The sequence below is a fragment of the Triturus cristatus genome, chromosome 8 (assembly GCF_964204655.1).
Source record: "Triturus cristatus chromosome 8, aTriCri1.1, whole genome shotgun sequence".
Taxonomy (NCBI): domain Eukaryota; kingdom Metazoa; phylum Chordata; class Amphibia; order Caudata; family Salamandridae; genus Triturus; species Triturus cristatus.
Genome location: NC_140591.1, coordinates 64958620 through 64978180, shown reverse-complemented (window position 1 = coordinate 64978180; position 19561 = coordinate 64958620). Strand labels below are relative to the sequence as shown.

The 19561-nt window shown below is 49.0% G+C and overlaps 1 protein-coding gene across 1 annotated transcript in view; it reads left to right on the top strand.

Annotated features, from left to right (window-relative positions):
- The window catches only part of LOC146801335 (sodium/potassium-transporting ATPase subunit alpha-1-like), a 2293178-nt gene that overhangs the window by 471976 nt on the left and 1801641 nt on the right, over positions 1 to 19561 (top strand). The window contains exon 5 of the mRNA XM_085623701.1: positions 2872 to 2985. Coding sequence (XP_085479827.1) covers positions 2872 to 2985 — 114 coding nt within the window. The remainder of the gene's footprint in view (positions 1 to 2871; positions 2986 to 19561) is intronic.

Genomic DNA, 19561 nt, shown 5'->3' with positions numbered 1-19561 from the left:
TCACTTTATCTGTGCATTTATTGTTTTTTTTGCAAATCTGTTTTTATTGTTTTTTTAAGTATAGCAAAGAAAGAATACATGGTTCGGTAGGATACATTACACACAGAAGCATATGAACATATGCGGGTTTCTAATCCGTGTCTGGCCTAGCCAGCTAGACATCCCCCACAATCAAGAAGTGTACCAACCGCAACCTGCCCGGGAGCCGGGTGCATGTACCTCATCAGTTCCGGTGTTGTCTCTGAAAGAGGGGCAGCAGCCACCATATACCAGCCACTTAGCCGTACATGCAAATGTGTGTCACCCAAGCAACTTAGGCGTTGAGAACAAATGACTCGTAAACAAGTCAAAAAGAAAACACAGAACAGTGGCAGCCGAAATAGTTGTACACATAGTGCTCCCCCCCCCTTGTCTCACCCACGACCCGTCTGTGCATTTATTGTTTGACAGTCCTATGAATACAGAATTTTGATTGTCCCATGTATAAAGCAAAAATTGCTATTCTGAGAAGCACTTTTCAGTTGGCTTGCTTGTTTTGTGTTCCACCAATAATGCAATTGAATGATATTATTTGAATCATATATATTGATGTAAAGAAATGATTTGCTCCCCGACAGAACCACTGTAGTTCTTGTCAAGGAAGCAGGGACACACCGACTGCTCCAGCGACTCCAGGCAGCTATCACATTCATTACCCGTATACTCAGACAATCAGCGGATCTACAGAACTATTAACAACCACACAAAGTGACAAAATGTACAAAAGGATGGGGGGGGGGGGTTCAGTCAACACTTCGTCTCTGCTCATGGAATAATAGTGGTCTTAGAAGTAAGGCAGCTGACCCGGAGTTTGTATCATACATGAGATCATATGACATAGTGCTACTACACGAAACATGGATAGCCGAACCTTATCAATTACAGGGTTTCATATGCTTTCACACACCCACAATCAGAAAAGCTCAATGTGGGCGTCTATCAGGCGGGCTGGCAACCTATGTGTCAACAACAAGCATATCCACCGCAAAGGAAATTCCTTCTTCCTCATCATCGGTCAAGACAATCAAGACCTCCCTCAAAATCAAGGGGAAAAACGAAGAGGTGATAATTTTTTATGCCTACATAAATTCAAAACGAAAAACCCAAGACACTAGGCACCTAATGGACCATCTTTTGAAAATCAAACAGGAACAGGATACCCCAAAGTTCATTCTCTCAGGGGATCTCAATATATTTCTTCTGGGCTCTTTGACTGAAGAAGAGATACTGGCTCAGTTGTCGGCGTGGAACATTCCTGAACAAAAGAGAAGGGCAGGAGAGAGGGAGCACCAGGACCAAATGGAATTCCACCTGCTCTTTTCAAACAAGATGCAGATTTTTGGGCAGATACGTTAGACCTTACCTTTTGTGAAATCAGGCAGATGGATCAACTTCTACCACCTTCGTGGAAAGGCTCTATCATTTCACCAATTCATAAATCAAGCAATAAAACCTTCCAGAAAAATAACCGCCTTATTGCCCTGCTTGACATTGAGGCAAAATACTTTTCCGGCACTTTACTATCCGAGCTTCAAGACTGGTCCATGGAACACAAAATTATTCCATTTAACCAGACAGGGTTCTGCAAAGCAACTGGCACAACAATCAACATCCTAACCATGTCACTCCTCATGGATATGGCCAAGGCAACCAATGAGGCACTGCATTTCTGCTTCATAGACTTCAGGGCAGCATTTGACAACATAGATTGAACAAGGCTGTGGAAGAAACTAGCAAGCTAGAAAATCCAAAACGCTCTCTTAGACATGCCAATATACCTCCACATAAAACTGGGCAATGGCATACACCTTTCTAAGCGCATCCCTACCACTAAAGGGCTTAAACAAAGGTGTGTGCTTGCCCCAACCCTGTTCAATCTTTAAATGGCAGACTTGACGCAAACCCTAAACTTTTGCAGTGCACACGCTCCAAGAATGGATGGTAAGGCCTTATCCAGTATCCTAGGGGCTAGTGCACCCTGCTAGAGGGGTGACTTACCTAGGCCCCAGGCAGTGAGTTGCAAGCATGGCACAAAGGGATATGTGCCATGTCGACTCTTCACTTGTCTCCACCAAAACATGCAGCCTGCAATGGCAGTGTGTGGGTGTTAAGGTACAGGGCCTCAAACGGTGGCACAATAGTTGCATCAGCCCTTAGAGGCCTTCCCTGGTCACAGTGCCCTTGGTACCTATGGTACCTTTTACAAGGGGCTTACCTGTAAAAAGTGATGTGTCATTTGGGGGTACAAAGGTAGAGCTTACTGGGAACCTAATTGGCCGGGACCCAGGGTACACCTAGTCAAAGTGCATCATGTGTCAGGCAAAAAGTGGGGAGGGGTAACCATGCAAAAAGGGGCACTTTCCTTAAGGGGTTCATTGTTTTTTTGTGTTTATTATAACAAACTCCCAAAGTTGGAGTTTGTTTTTTAAAAACAAAAAAAAGTCAAACATTTTCCTTACAACCATCAAAGCTGATAGAGGCAGTTCACCAAGCTTTTAGTACACTGAAAGAAACCACTGTGACATTGGTTCCTTTCATTGTACAGAAATTACAGCCAGGGCAGAGGTAATCTCTAAATTTGGAAGGCAGAGTACCCTTGGAATGTTGCAGGTAATCTCCTTCGCCACCCCAACAGACACTACTATATTCGCAAAACTCAAAATCAGGCCCTTAGTCAATGAGAAATGCTTTAGCATGAGATGCTTAATCCTCTGTCAGAATGTTACATCCTGTTGAATCTTGAACCTCTCTGCAGATCTCATTGCTTCTCTTTTGGCTGGCAACTCTAGTCTGCGACTCAGTGTAAGTTTTATCCATATTTGTTCTCCGCAGCTATATCTTGGCATTGTGCTCTCAGTAGTTGTCATCATCACTGGCATCTTTTCCTACTACCAAGAAGCCAAGAGCTCGAAGATCATGGAGTCCTTCAAGAACATGGTGCCTCAGGTGAGCATGAGACTGGGGATTAGGCTCCGGGCATAGGATGGTATTGAGGTTAGATGGGCCTGCAAGGAAGAGATTGAAGAAAATGTGGTCCCCCTGGGGGAACGGGGTGCTTGGCCTGGACATCAGGAATGACCGAATACTTGAAGGTGATGTGGGAACAGCAGATGAGAGGTCTTAGAATGAAGGAGCACAGAGGCTTGAGTATACTTGTAGGTAATGTGGGAACAGCAGATCGGTGGTCCTAGAATAGAGGAGTTCAGAGGCTTGAGTATACTTGTAGGTGATGGTGGAACATCAGATGGGTTGTCTTACAATGGAGGTGTAGAGAGCCTTAAATATACTCATTAGTGATGTTGGAAAAAGCAGACGGGTGGTCTCACAATGAAAGAGTACAGTTGTTTGCGTATACTTGCTAGTAATGTGAGAACAGCAGATCATTGGCCTTAGAATGGAGGAGTACTGTGGCTTGAGTATACTCCTTAGTGATGTGGGAACAGCAGATGGGAGGTCCTACAATGGAGGAGTTCAGAGGCTTGAGTATACTTGTAGGTGCTGTGGAAACAGTAGACGGGTGGTCTTAGAATGGAGGCGTTCAGAGGCTTGAGTATACTTGTGGGTGCTGTGAAAACAGCAGATGGGTGGTCTCAGAATGGAGGAATGCAGAGGCTTGAGTATACTTGTAGGTGATGTTGAACAGCAGATGGGGGACTTAGAATGGAAGAGTAGAGAGGCTTAAATATACTCGTTACTGATGTTGGATTCGCAGATGGGTGGTCTTAGAATGGAGAAGAATAGAGGCTTGAGTATACTATTTAGTGATGTGCGAACAGCAGATGGGTGGTCTTAAAATGGAGAAGTACAGAGGCTTGAATATTTTTGTTGGTGGTATGGGAACAGCAGATTGTTGGTCTCAAAATGGAGGAGTACAGAGGCTGAGTATACTTGTAAGTCATGTGGGAACAGTAGATGGGTGGTCTTAGAATGGGATAGTACAGAGGCTTGAATATACCTGTTAGTGATGTGAGAACAGCAGATGGGTGGTCTTAGAATGAAAGAGTACAGAGACTTGCGTATACGTATAGGTGACTTGGGAACAGCAGATATTTGGTCTTACTATGGAGGTTTACAGACCCTTGAATATACGCATTAGTGATGTAGGGAAACGCAGATGGGTGGTCTGACAATGGAAGAGTACATAGACTTGACTATACTTGCTAGTGGTGTGGGAACAGCAGATCTGTGGTCTTAGAATGGAGGAGTATAGTGGCTTGAGTATACTCCTTAGGAATGTGGGAACAGCAGACGGGTGTCTCAGAATGTAGGAGTTTAGAGGCTTGAGAATATTGTAGGTGATGTGGGAACAGCAGATCAGTGGTCTTATAATGGAGGAGTTCAGTGGCTTGAGTATAGTGCTTATTGATGTGGGAACAGCAGATCAGTGGTCTTAGATTGGAGGAGTACAGTGGCTTGAGTATAGTGCTAGTGATGTGGTAACAGCAGATCAGTGGTCTTAGAATGGAGGAGTACAGTGGCTTGAGTATAGTGCTTAGTTATGTGGGAACAGCAGACGGGTGTCTCAGAATGGAGGAATTCAGAGGTTTGTGTATACCTGTGGGTGCTGCGGAAACAGCAGATGGATGGTCTTAGAATGGAGCAGTTCAGAGGTTTCAGTATACTTGTAGGTGATGTGTAAACAGTTGATGGGGCATACAGAATGGAGGAGTAGAGAAGCTTGAATAAACTCATTAGTGATGTGGGAACAGCAGTTGTGTGGTCTCGGAATGGATGAGTTCAGAGGCTTGAGTATACTCGTTCTCGTTTGTGATGTGGGAACAGTAGATACATGGTCTTCTTAGAATGGAAGGGTACAGTGCCTTGAGCATACTTGTGGGTGATGTGGGAACAGCAGGTCAGTGGTCTTAGAATGGAGGAGTACAGAGCCTTGGGCATACTTGTGGGTGATGTGGGAACAGCAAGTCAATGGTCTTAGAATGGAGGAGTTCAGAGGCTTGAGCATACTCGTTCGTGATGTGGGAACAGTAGATGCATGGTCTTCTTAGAATGGAAGAGTACAGTGCCTTAAGCATACTTGTGGGTGATGTGGGAACAGCAGTTGGATGGTCTTAGAATGGAGCAGTTCAGAGGTTTCAGTATACTTGTAGGTGATGTGTAAACAGCTGATGGGGCATTTAGAATGGAGGAGTAGAGAAGCTTGAATAAACTCATTAGTGATGTGGGAACAGCAGTTGGGTGGTCTCAGAATGGATGAGTTCAGAGGCTTGAGTATACTCGTTCGTGATGTGGGAACAGTAGATGCATGGTCTTCTTAGAATGGAAGAGTACAGTGCCTTGAGCATACTTGTGGGTGATGTTGGAACAGCAGGTCAGTGGTCTTAGAATGGAGGAGTACAGTGGCAGGAGCATACTTGTGGGTGATGTGGGAACAACAGGTCAGTGGTCTTAGAATGGAGGAGTACAGTGGCTTGAGCATACTTGTGGGTGATGTGGGAACAGCAGGTCAGTGGTCTTAGAATGGAAGAGTACAGTGGCTTGAGTATACTCCTTAGTAGATGCATGTTCTCAAAAAGCAAGGCTACAGATGCTTAAGTACACTCATTGGTGATGTGGTAACAGCAGATGGGTGGTCTCAGAATGGAGGACTGCAGAGGCTTGAGTATACTTGTAGGTGATGTAGGAACAGCAGATGGGGGACTTAGAATGGAAGAGTAGAGAGGGTTGAGTATACTTGCTAGTGATGTGGGAACAGCAGATGGGAGGTCTCAGAATGGAGTTGTTGAGAGGCTTGAGTATACTTGTGTGGGTGCTGTGGAAACAGCAGATGGGTGATCTTAGAATGGAGCAGTTCAGAGGCTTCAGTGTACTTGTAGGTGATGTGGGAACAGCAGATGGGGGCCTTAGAATGGAGGAGTAGAGAGGCTTGAATATACTCGTTAGTGATGTGGGAACAGCAGATGAGTGGTTTTAGAATGGAAGAGGTCAGATGGTTGAATATACCTATTTGTGATGTGGGAACAGCAGTTGAGTGGTCTCAGAATGGAGGAGTTCAGAGACTTCAGTATACTTGTAGGTGATGTGGGAACAGCAGAGAGGGGACTGAGACTGGAGAAGTAGAGAGGCTTGAATATTCTCAGTGATTTGGGAACAGCGGATGGGTGGTTTTAGAATAGAGGAGATTTAAATATACTTGTAGGTGATGTCAGAACAGCAGATTGGTGGTCTTAGAATGGAGGAGTTCAGAGGCTTGAGTATACTCGTTAGTGATCTAGGAACAACAGACGTTGTCGATGAACAATAGAGAGGCTTGAATATACTTGTAAGTGATGTTGTAAGTGATGTTGGGACAGCGGATGAGTATACTTGTTAACGATTTGAGAAAAGGAGATGGATGGTCTTAGAATAGGATAGTACAGACACTTGAATGTACTCGTTTGTGACGTGGGAATAGTGGATGGGTGGTCTTAGAGTGAAAGAGGAGAGGGCTTGAATATATGTGCAGGTGATGTGGGAACAGCTGGTGGCTGGTTTTAGAAGAGAGGAGTACACAGTCTTGTGGATACTCGCTAGTGATATGTGAACAGGAGATGGATTGTCTTAGAATGAGGAGAGCAGAGGTTTGGGTGTACTATTTAGTGAAGTGGGAACAGCAGATGTGGGATCTTAAAATGGAGGAGTACAGAGGCTTGAGTATATTTGTAGGTGATGTGGGAACAGCAGATTGTTGGTCTCAAAATGGAGGAGTACAGAGGTTTTAGTATACTTGTAAGTGATGTGGGAGCAGCAGCTGGTTTGTCTTAGAATAGAGTACAGAGGCTTGAGTATACTTGTAGGTGATGTGGGAACTACAGATGGGTGGTCTCAGAATAAATTAGTAGACAGGCTTGAGTATACTTGTAAGTCATGTGGCAATAGTAGATCAACAGTCTTCGAATCAGGGAGTATAGAGGCTTAAGTTTACTTGTAGGTGATATGGGAACAGCAGATGGGTCTTAGAATGGAGGAATAGAAAGACTTGAATATCGTGGCTAGAGATGTGGGAGCAGCAGATGGGTGGTCTTAGAATGGAGGAGGACATATGCTTAAATATACTCGTTAGTGATGTGGAAAGAGCAGATGGGTGGTCTTAGAATAGAGGAGGACAGAGAATTGAATATACTTTTAGGTGATGTTGGAACAGCCGATGGGTGGTGTTAGAATGGCTGAGTTCAGAGGCTTGAGTATACTTGTTCATGATGTCGGAACAGTAGCTGTATGGTCTCTGCTTAAAAGAGTACATAGGCTTGAGTATACTCGTGAGTGATGTGGGAATGGCAGGTGGGTGATCTTAGAATGGACAAGTATAGATGCTTGAGTATACTCGTTAGTGATGTGGGAACAGCAGGTGGGTGGTCTTAGAATGGAGGAGTACAGAAACTTGAATATACTTGTAGGTGATGTGGGAAAAGCAGATGGGTGGTCTTGGAAAGGAAGAGTACTGGGGTACAATTGTAGGTGATGTTGGAACAGCCGATGGGTGGTGTTAGAATGGCTGAGTTCAGAGGCTTGAGTATACTTGTTCATGATGTCGGAACAGTAGCTGTATGGTCTCTGCATAAAAGAGTACAGGGGCTTGAGTATACCCGTGAGTGATGTGGGAATGGCAGGTGGGTGGACTTCGAATTGGAGAGTACAGAGGCTTGAAAATACTCGTAGGTTATGTGGGAACATCGGATTGGTGGTCTTAGAATGGAGGAGTACAGAGGCTTGAGTACACTCGTTAGTGGCGTGCGAACGTTAGATAGATGGTCTCATAATGGAAGAGTACAGAGGCTTGGGTATAGTTGTTAGTGATATGAGAACAGCAGATGGATGGTCTTTGAATGGAAGAGTAGAGAGGTTTGAGTAGTATTCTTGTTAGTGATGTGGCAACACCAGATGAGTGGTATCAGAATGGAGGAATAGAGTGGCTTGAGTATACTCATTGGTTACATAGGAACAGCCTGTGGGTGGTCTCATAATAGAGGAGTACAGAGGCTTGAGTATGCTTGTAGGTGATATGGGAATAGCAGATGGGTGGTCTTAGGATGGGAGAGTACAGAGGTATAAATATACTGGTTAGTGATGTGAGAGCAGCAGATGTGGTTTTAGAAAGGAGGAGTAGAGAGGCTTGAATATTCTCGTTCGGGATATGGTAATTGTAGATCGATGATCTTAGAATTGAGGAGTACAGAGGCTTGAGTATACTATTGAGTAAGGTGGGAACAGCAGATTGTTGGTCTCAAAATCGAGGAGTACAGAGTCTTGAGTATACTGATTAGTGATATTGGAACAGCAGATGTGGTCATAGAATGGAGGAGTACACATGATTGAATATACTGATTAATGATGTGGGAATGGCAGGTGAGTGGTGTTAGAATGGAGGAGTACTGATGCTTTTTGTATGCTCTTTAGTGACGTTGGGACATTAGATGGATGGTCTTAGAATGGGATAGTACAGAGGCTTGAGTATACTTGTTAGTCATGTGGGTATGGTAGATGGGTGGTGAGAGAATAGAGGAGTTCAGAGGCTTGAGTATACTTGTTAGTCATGTGGGTATGGTAGATGGGTGGTGAGAGAATAGAGGAGTACAGAGGCTTGAGTATACTTGTTAGTGATGTTGGAGCAGAAGATGGGTGTTCTTAGATTGGGAGAGTACAGATGCTTGGGGATGCTCGTAGGTAATGTTGCAACAGCAGATAAGTGGTCTTAAAATGGGATAGTACAGAGGCTTAAGTATACTATTTAGTGATGTGGGTAGAGTGCATGAATGGTCTTAGAATGGAGGAGTACAGAGGCTTGATCATACTCGCTAGTGATGTGGGAATAGTAGCTGGGTGGTTTCAGAATGAAGGGGTACGTAGACTTGAGTATACTCATTAATGATGTGGGAACAGCAGCTGGGTGGTCTTAGAGTGGGAGTACACAGAAGCTTTAATACAACCATTAGTGATGTGGGAACTGCAGATGAGTCGGCTTAGAATAAGAGTGTACAGAGTCTTTATTATACCCATTAGTGATGTGGGAGCTGCAGATGGATGGTCTTAGAATGGAGTACAGAGGCTCGAGTATACTTGTATGTGATGTAGGAGAAGCCGATGGGTTGTCTTAGATTGGAGGTGTACAGAGGCTTGAATTTAGTTGTTGATGATGTGGAAACAGCAGATGGGAGTCTCAGAATGAGAGAGTACAGAGGTTTTAGCATGTTTTTTTTTTTAGGTTTAAATCTTTTTATTAAGAGTTGTCAGAACATAGTCAGCAGTTAAAGGGCAGTATATAACCGTCGGCACACGGTCTAAGCATGCTATGTTGAAGTAGCGGAACAGATAAGTCGCCCGATGCAATTAGAGAAGTGCAGCAATAACCATAAATGAAACTTACTCTAACCTCCCCGCCTCCCCTCACCCCGTCCCTTGTCCACCGAGAGAGAAAAGAGAGAGCAGAAGAAGAAAACAGAATGTGTGCGTAATCCTGCACCGTCAGGATTCAGGTATGTGATTGCCGTTGATCAGAAAGTCGCAAAAGGTGTAGATACCTGGGACGTGACTTCACGGAATTTGGAAGAGAGGAGAGATAGGAATGGCTGCCATAGGTCATTTAATGAAGATCGCTTCCCCATCATGGTCAGAGTGAGCTTCTCCATACCCAACACGTGCCACAATCGGTACAGCCAGCCCGCGAAGGTGGGAATCTGTGGTGTGCACCAGTGTGTCAGGATGTTTTGAACCGCTGATCGCAGCACTATGGCAATGAGCCGGCCTCTGTGAGATTTCAGTGGGTATGTCAGTGGGTTTGGGAGGCCCAGAAGTACGTAGGCAGGTAAGCGCGGGACTTGTGTGTCGAAATGTGTATCCACTTCGGTGAGGACATGGTCCCAATAAGCGTGGAGATGGGAGCAGTCCCATAACAGATGCACCAGGGTGCCCCTTTCCCCACATCCCCGCCAGCAGTCCGCATCTCGGGAGGGATCTATAGAATGAAGATGGTCAGGTGTGTAGTACCAGTATGTGGCCACTTTAGTGAAGGTCTCGGTCAGGCCCGTGTGATTGCTGAGTGGCGTGCTCTGTAGTAGACCCCCGCCAATTCTTTGTGGGTAAGTGTTCTGCCGAGGTGCCTTTCCCAGCGCTCGCGCCCCGCATTGTGCATGTGTGTGTTTCTCTGTAGCAGCATCTTATATAAATCTGAGATTCGTTTTTTGTCTGAGGAGCGGGTGAGTAGTCATCTCTCAAATGTGGAGAGGAGTCTGCCGGCAGAAGGCAGAACCTGATTGTGCAAGGCCCAATGACTGAGTTGAAGGTACTGGAGCCTCTCAGACTCACACAACCCATAGTCCGATTTGAGTTGGTGAAATGGGATAATCCCGTCCAGATCAAACAAATGGCCAAGGGAACGGCACCCTGTGGGTCTCCAACGTGCGAAGGCGGTTCCGTCGAGTCCCGGTTGGAAGTCTGGGTTATCAAATCGAGGTGCAAGTGGCGAGGGGAAGGTAGTCAGATTATGCCTAATGTTAGTGCGGTTCCATGTTTCAAGGGTGGTCCGAGTGATGGAGGATGCGTATAGATTGGGAGATCTATGCAGCTTCCTAAGAAAGGGGATCCCCTGTAGGGGTCAAGCAGCCACTGCCTGGTCCTGGAACAGCCAGTGCTTCTCTGATTCTAGCCGGCTCCACTCCACTAAATGACGTAGTTGTGCCGCCTGAAATTAGAACTGGATATCGGGGACTCCGAGGCGTCCCTCTTCAGGGGGGAGCACCGCCAGAGCCAGTTTCATCCGCGGCTTATGATCGTTCCAGATGAATTGCACCAAGTTGGATTGAGTTTGTTGAATCCACCCCTGGGGGGGCTGGAGGGGCAAGGTTTGAAATAAATATAGAATCTGAGGCAACATGGTCATTTTGACTGCCGCAATTCTGCCCAGCCATTGTTGCAGTTCCCGGCGCAACTTTGTCCTCAGTCGTGAGTAGTTAATGGTTACTGTGGCGGGCAGCGAAGGAGCCAGTTGAATCCCGAGATAGGGAACCGAACCAGACGCCCATTGTATGGGAAGATGCGCCTGGAGTTGTGCACGAGTGGGAGACGACAGGGAGATATCTAGCACCACCGACTTCTCAGCGTTCACCTTGAATACTGAAATGGGAGCAAAGGCCTCCAGCTCTGCGAGGCAGGCCGGGAGAGCGGGGGCCGGGTTCGACAACGAAATTAAGACGTCATCTGCATAGAGGCCGATCACATGGGTGTCCCCGTTGAACCTGATCCCTGTGATGTCAGGGTTGTGTCGAAAGTGGGAGGCCAGGGGCTCCATGTAGAGCGCAAAGAGGAGGGGTGACAGCGGACACCCTTGGCTTGTGCCCCTCTCTATTGGAAACCGGGAGGACGTGTGGCCATTCACTCGCACAGTGGCCTTGGGAAACCTGAAGCAATTAAGTATGCGCGTTCAGCACTTCTCACCCATCCCCACCCGCTCCAGGACCCGGTCTAGATATGGCCAATGGACCCTATCAAAGGCCTTCTCGGCATAGATAGAAAGAAACATGTATTCCCCCAGTGTCTTGGTGGATTTCTCTATGAGATGGAGCACCCGTTTAGTATTGTCACAGGTTTGGCGCTGGGGAATAAAGCCCGCCTGGTCGGGATCTATTAGACCTGGCATATGGGGCGAAAGGCGTGCGGCTAAGATGCCAGCATATAGCTTGAGGTCCACATTAAGTAGAGATATGGGGCGATAAGCACCGCACATCATCTTATCTTTGCCCGGCTTCGGGATAATCACTATTGAGGCCTCCAGCATTTCTTCTGGAATGGCTCCAGGATCTGTGAAAGAATTGAAGAGTCTAGTGAGCAGCGGAGCCACCAGAGCACAGAAAGTCTTATAAAAAATGGCAGAGAAGCTGTCAGGGCCGGGGGCTTTGGCATGTTTGAGGCGGGAGATTGCCACGATGACCTCCTCGATGTGAATGTCTCTGTCTAGGGAGGCTGCCTGTGTCTCAGTCAACATGGACATGTCTGTGGCTGCCAGATAACCAAATACATCAGCAGAGGGTAAGGGCTCACTGGTGTATAAACGGGCATAAAAGTCACTAAACGCTTTGGCTATTGCGGCAGCGTCTGAGACGGAACCACCACCCCCATTGTGGATCTTCTGGACCCCCTGTCTCTGCCTAGTCTCACGCAATTTGTGGGCCAAAAGCCGACCGCATCTGTCGCCGCCGGTGTAGTAAGCATGGTGCAGCCTGAGGGCTGCGTATTCAGCCCTGTCCTGTTCAAGGGCAACCAACTGTTGCCACACTGCCTTCAGCTGATGCCATACCCGGGGCGCCCCCGTCCTCAGGTGCATCTGTTCCAGCTCTTTCGTTTTTTGTGCGAGTTCCCCCCTCTTACGTTTGCATTTTCTATCACTGTGGCGCGATGCAGTAACGTGTTGCGGAGGCGCCAATGTGCTGCGTGGGGGGAAGAGCAAAGGTGGCTAGCACAGGTGTATGGTCCGATAAAGAGGCTACCTCTATGTCTGCAGTCATCGCTAGTGCGTGCAGGGGAGTCGAGGTCAGCAGGTAGTCCAACCTAGCGTAGGTCTTATGAGCGTTAGAGTAGTAAGAGTATTCCCTGGAGTTGGGGTGGAGATTACGCCACAGATCAATTAGGCCTATATCGCGCAGGCGCGTCAGCCCCCCTTGTGACAGTGCCCCGGACTGCCCCATAAGGAGACTGGATCTATCCGTGACATTATCAAAGACCAGATTCAGGTCGCACCCCAAGAGGATCCGCCGTTCCGACGCAGCCGTTGCTTCGGTGAGTGCAGTGTGCATAAAACTTTTCTTGTGCTTCATTAGGGTCGTACACAGAGCCCACCTTAAGTGTGAGGCCTCCTACAATAAAGCGGTACATGAGGAGCCTCCCCTTAATCTCTGCCTCCTTGTGTAGAATCTTACCCCGTAACCTCTGAGCGACTAAATTAGTAACCCTGGCTGTCTTGGTGTGACTGCAGGAGAACAACTGAGTGGAAAATCTACGGGTTTAAGTCTGTAGCAATCTTTAGATAACAGAAGCGTTTCCTGCAGTAGGCAGATATCAGCCTCAGAACTTTCGAGACAGGACAAAACAGCCCTTCATTTGACGGGGTTGTTAAGACTCCGCACGTTCAGCGTAAGGACCTTAAGTGTGGTGGAAGTCAGTCAGGTGGAGGTAAATGATGAGGGCTAAGTACGCTGAAGCCTACCCCTGCACTCTCTGGGGTCAAGTCGGGCTGCGAGAGTGGCAGCAGTTGCAGGACTGAGTAGCCAATAGAGAAGGGTGGACCAGGGACCCCAAACCCCGAAAGAAACAACCCGAAACAAATATCACAACAGAACTCCCCCACCTAGGACGGAGGTAAAATGGTGAGCAAATGTAATCGCAAAACAGTCTGTCCTCCGCAGGTGAGCGAGTAGGCCAAATTGAACTAGAGAAACAACAAAAGACAAATCATAGTCCATCCTCTGCCGATGATCAGAGAGAATTGTCCATGGGGAATATGTCGTGGCCAGAGTCGACTCCTCCCCCCCGCTAGGCTCGCCTAGCAAATACCACCCCATCCAGAGACACAGGTGTCCGATGCTAAAGTCACCCAGACTGTGTCTTTGCTAACTCTGCTGGCAGTGCCTCCACCACGGCCTTCTGGCCTTTGGAGATTTCCGTCTGGTTTGGCCGGTTAAGCTGGCGTCGGCGGCCTTGTTGCTTCCATCGAGGCTTAGAGTCGTCTGCGCCGGATGCCGGGCCCTCGTCGCTGCATTCCTCTGCTGGGGGATTGATTCCTAAGAAGCGGCAAGCCGTGAGGGAGCGGAGTTGGAACATCTTACCATCCATGCGGAAGATCAGGCGAAATGGGTGGCCCCAGCTGCATGTGATGTTGCGTTGGCGGAAGCAGGAGGTGACTGGTCGGAAGGTCCTCCGCTTGTGAAGGGTCAGGGCAGCAAGGTCCTGGTACAGGACCGGGTTTTGGCCATGGAATGTCAGTGGATGCATCCTCCGCGCCTTCCTCAGAATTTCTTCCTTGAGCCGAAAGTCCTGCACACAGACTAGGATGTCTGACGGTGGAGCCCTGCCCAGGCGCGGCGGGCCCACTCTGTGTGCCCGGTCCAGTGCTATGTTTGTGTCAGGTGGGTTGCCCAAAATGTGATTGAAGAGGTCTCTGGCGTACTTGAATATGTCGCCCGCTTCCTCGTCGGCCTTAACCCCCCCGGATCCTAATGTTATGTCAACGGGAGCGGTTTTCTAAGTCCTCCAGGTGGGACTGAAGGTCCACCTGCTGGTCATGAATGCGAATCACTTCTTACTGTAGCGCCGACATCTCCGTCTCCCGTTTGTCTGCCTTTTCCTCCAGCTCCACTACCCTCTCGCCAATGCTATCCATGTCACGACGCACCTCTTTGATTTCGGCTGTGAGATCCTGCTTAAGTGTTTGCAGGTCTTCCCACAGGGTCACGAACAGCGATTCTAAGAAGGCCTTAGTGATCACTTTCCCTCCTTCAGCCCCCATGGATGCGGCCGCCTCCGAGCCTGCCAGGATATCACCGATTTTCTGGCTGTCCTGGGACTTGGCAAAGAGTTCCTTGAGAGTTTTATCCCGCCGACTGCGGCAGGTGGACATGCTATGCGTGTGTGAAAGGCAATGGCAAGCGTCCCGGAGCCCCACGTCCCAAGCTGGCGGGGCCCCCTTGAGTGAAGGACCACCGTCTAGTGGTGTGTAACAACTTCAAGCCCCCCCCCCCCCGGTCTCCTCCGTGTCCCACACAATAGACAACACCTCAGGTCTCACATGTAGTCCCCTCCTTCAGCCAGGCCCTGTCGCCGCGAGCCTCCCTGGTGCCAGTATAATAGCCTCTGAGTGAACTGTGACTGCAGACCTCCTAGCTGCCCCGGGTCGTAGCCCCCAATATGTCATCAAGCCTCCTAAGAAGAAAACAACAGAAGAGTGTGAAAATAATAGGACTAATGATTCCTAATAACAAAACTGTTGTGACACTGCAAATCAATCTGAAGTTACTCATGAACCCTCACTCACCAACATAGTTGGTGACATGCTTCATCATGGGGTTCTCCTGGGGGTACCTTGTGTACCGCCAGTGTGCTACGACGCTATGTTAAGGCGGAGCAGCAAAATCAGACTAAGAAAGTGATTATCAGTGAGAAAAGGTGAAGAAAGTTTTTTTAAAATGTCAAGACGGATGTCGTCTATTGCTACGAGGAGGGCGGATTCTGATGGATACATCTGCCAGTGGATTCCTCACCTCGTGATTATCCCCTGTGCCAGCAACATTCGGAAACTTTTGTAGCTCACCACGCCGACGAGGACGACGTCACAGAAGCACGGCTCCGCTCGCGGGGCCGCTGACGTCACTGGATCCATAAGAGGACCTCGTTGGCGTGATGACGTCAGTTCCCTTTTTTCTGTGCCGTCAACGCTAACGGTTTTCTGGGACTCTCCGTAGGTTTGGCTAGTTACTTTGTTTTTCTGCTGGTGTCTCTCTTTCTTCTTGCTTCCTGCTAAAAAATGTCGACAAAGAAGTCCGGATTCAAGCTATGCAGGGAGTGCGGTAAGCACATGTCCATTACGGATCCGCACGAGGACTGTGTCTGGTGCCTGTCGTCGGATCACGACATTGGGGGATGCTCTTGCTGTTGAAAGATGAGTACAAAAGCTTTAAAGGAAAGAGAGGCCAAGTTGTTTATTGCTAGAATGAAAAAGGAGAAGAGAGGTCGAAGACGATCCAGATCGAGGTCAAAGTCGAAGTCGGCGTCGAAGTCGGGGCATGCTACGAAGTCCAAGAAGCACAAAAAGAAGAAGAGGCATGGTTCTCGACATCGTTCGGATTGAGAAGCGGCTTCGAGATCGACTTCACCTACTCGACGTCGTAAGGACTTTGTGTCTCCTTCTCCTGTCTCTGTTCCTGCCTTTCCTGTTGGCCTGAACTCGCCTGCGGCTTCACCGGAGCATTCTCCGGCTCCATCTCCGACGCCGGCTCATTCTCCGGCTCCAGTTGAAGAAGATCCGGCTCCTGATGAGTCTTCGACTCCGCTGGCTCCACCGTCGGCGCCGATCGGCCCGAGTCCTGTTATGCCTCAGTCTGAGCCATATCCCCCCTTTCCAGGCCCGGGTCAAGATCCAACGCATTATTTGAATGCGATGTATGGAGTCTTTACTAGAGCGATGGATTACCTTCGGGTCCCATGGGTCCATTGGCTTTCAACTTGGGGGTTCCTCAAGCCCACGCTCAGGCTCCATTTATGCCTTTTTTCCTGGTGACGCCGTCTTGGCATTTCCCGGCGCCGAGGACATAGACGCCGCTTCCATCTTCACCGGCTCCGGCTCAACCTCGTTCGACTCCGGCTGCTTCTCTGGATCCGTGTTCGACTCCGGCGCCGTCGGAGTCGGTTACGGCACAGCCGACGCCGGTTGTGAGGATTAGATCCAGGAGAGAAGCTCAAAGAGTCCTGGAAGAACAAAGGTAACAGGTTGAGGAGATGGAAGAGGGTGAGCTCATGGAGTCTGATGATTTGTTTGAGGAGTTGAAAGAAGCTAGTGGCCTGGATTTATCACCAGAGTGGGAGATTACTCCTCCAGCTGATACTGCACCCTACCACACGGTTATTAGAAAAGCAGTGGATCTTTTGGATCTACAGCTACCAACTGCTGAGTTCAAGCCCAACATCCTCACTGAGGTTTGACATTCTCCCTCCACTGTGTCAGAACCCTTACTTCTATTTAATGACGCCATCATTGAACCGGTCATGGAGGTATGGCGTAAGCCATGGGTACTCACAAACTTTCTCTCGGGGGCCAAATTTACAGTGTGGTTTGTGGCTGAGGGCCGCACCGGTGGGGGCGGGGGCAGTGGGGGAGGAGGCGGGGCTAGAGCAAAAAAAAAACTATGACCATGAGGTTGAACACAGGCCCCTGCAGCGGACGCCTTCGTCCACTGAGCCACCAGACCCGGCATTCACACATCTTTATCTATCTATCTATCTATCTATCTATCTATCTATCTATCTATCTATCTATCTATCTATCTATCTATCTATCTATCTATCTATCTATCTATCTATCTATCTATCTATCTATCTATCTATCTATCTATCTATCTATCTATCTATCTATCTATCTATCTATCTATCTATCTATCTATCTATCTCCCTCCCTCCCTCCCTCCCTCCCTCCCTCCCTCTCTCTCTGTCTGTCTCCCTCCCTCCCTCCCTCTCTCTCTCTCTCTCTCTCCCTCCCTCTCTCTCTCTCTCTCTCTCTCCCTCTCTCTCTCCCTCCCTATCCCTCCCTGTCTCCCTCTGTCTCCGTCTCCCTATGTCTCCCTCCCTATGTGTCCCTGTCTCCTTCTCTATCTCTCTCACCGTCTGTCTCCCTCCCTCTCTCCATCTCCCTCCCTCTGTCTCCCTCTGTCTCACTCCCTCCCTCTGTCTCCCTCTCTCTGTCTCCCTCCATCTGTCTCACTCTGTCTCACTCACTCTGTCTCCCTTTCTCTCTGTCTCCCTCTCTCTCTCCGTCTCCCTCCCTCTCTATCTCTGTCTCCCTCCCACTCTCTCTCTGTCTCCCTCCCTCTCTCTATCACTCTCTCTCTCCCCCTCTGTCTCACTCACTCTGTTTGTCTCCCTTTCTCTGTCTCCCTCTCTGTCTCCCTCTCTCTCTCTCTCTCTCTCTCCGTCTGTCTCCCTCCCTCTCTCCATCTTTCTCCCTCCGTCTGTCTCCCTCCCTCTGTCTCCCTCCCTCTCCCTGTCTCCCTCCCTCTCTCTGTCTCCCTCCCTCTCTCTGTCTCCCTCCCTCTCTCTGTCTCCATCCCTCTGTCTCCCTCTCTCTCTCTCCGTCTCTCCCTCTCTCTCTCTCTCTGAATCACTGTTTGTCTCCCTTTCGCTCTCCCTCCCTCCCCTCTGTCTCCCTCCCTCTCCCTCTGTCTCCCTGTCTGTCTCCCTATGTCTCCCTCTGTCTTCCCCCTCTCCCTCTCCCTCTGTCTTCCTCCCTCTGCGCACTCTGTCTTCCTCCCCCTGTCACCTCACCTGCTCCTCTCACTCCCTGCTGCCCTCCGTCACCTCACCCTGCTGTCCTCCTCACCCTTTGACACCTCACCCGCGCTGAGACAGCTTCCGAGAACACACACAGCCGCCGCCGCACCCAAGTCCTTAACAGGTGTTTTAAAAACCATTCACTTGTTAATGAGGCTTTATTGTATTTCACCTCTTCTTAGCGCCCCTGCATCAGGGGCGCTAAGAAGAGGTGAAATTCAACAAAGCCTCATTTACAAGTTAATGGTCTTTAACCTCTTCGATGCTCATGACGGAACGGTTCCGTCATGAGCATCGGTTGAGCTGTGCGGATGACGGAACCATTCCGTCATGGCCCCGCCCGCGCTCGAACCCTTCAGCACGGCGCGGGAATCCGCGCCGCGCTGAAGGGGTTAAAAGAAATCGCCCGGGCCCCAGAAGCTCCACGCTGCTGCAACCGGCGATGTAAAAAACACACAGGTATGATGTCTGTAAGGTCCGCGGGCCGCCACGGAAGGTTTGCCGGGCCGCCGCTGGCCCGCGGGCTGTACTATGAGTACCCGTGGCGTAAGCCCTTTTCAGCTCCTGCGGTCTCTAAAACTGTGGCTAGAAGATACAGGGCGTCTCCAGGGGATCCAGACTTTCTTACTTCCCATCCTTCTCCAGAGAGTATGGTGGTTCAGGCTGCTTGTTCTAAGAGGTCTTCAGGTGCCTTTCCTCAGGTCCCTAGTGACAGGGATGCTAAAAACCTTGACCAATCAGCCAAGAAAGTCTTCTCCTCTGCCAGTATGGCCTTAAAATTGACAAATACCACCTGTCTTTTGGGCCGATATAATCCATGCTCTAATGGATTTTGCTAAACAACTGGCCCCTAAGTTGTCTGAGGAGGACAGACAGAACTTTAATGAGGTGCTTTCGGACACTCAGGCAGTTGCGCATCAGGTTATCCAGAGTGGCCTGGATACCGCGGACTCTGTCGCCAGAATTATGGGCTCTTCTGTTGCCACAAAGAGGAGTGCATGGCTGAAGTCATCTGAGTTCTCCCCTGATGTGCAGGCAACGCTTCTGGACTTGCCTTTTGACGGTTCTGGGCTTTTTGGTAAAAAGGCTGATGCTGCACTAGAGAGATTTAAAGAAAGTAAAGCCACTGCCAAATGTCTGGGTCTGCAGACACAACCTAGGGGCTCCTTTAGGTGGTACAGGGGCTTTGGAAGGTCGTCGTTTCAGACCTACAGGCAGCCCCAGCAGCAGCATCAACAACAGCAACAGAACACCCTTTATAAAAGCTACAGGGGCAGAATCAGAGGTCGTGCTCGAGGTCGGCAGCTCTCCTTCTCCTCTTCCTCTTTCTCAATCCCTCCCACCACTGCAAAGCAGCCCTACATCCACCATTCTGGATCATGCTGGTCCTGTGGGGGGCCGGCTTACCCATTTTCTACAAGATTGGGAATCGGTCACTTCAGACCTCTGGATTCTAGATCTTGTAGAAAATAGGTACGCCCTTCCCTTTCGGGAATTCCCT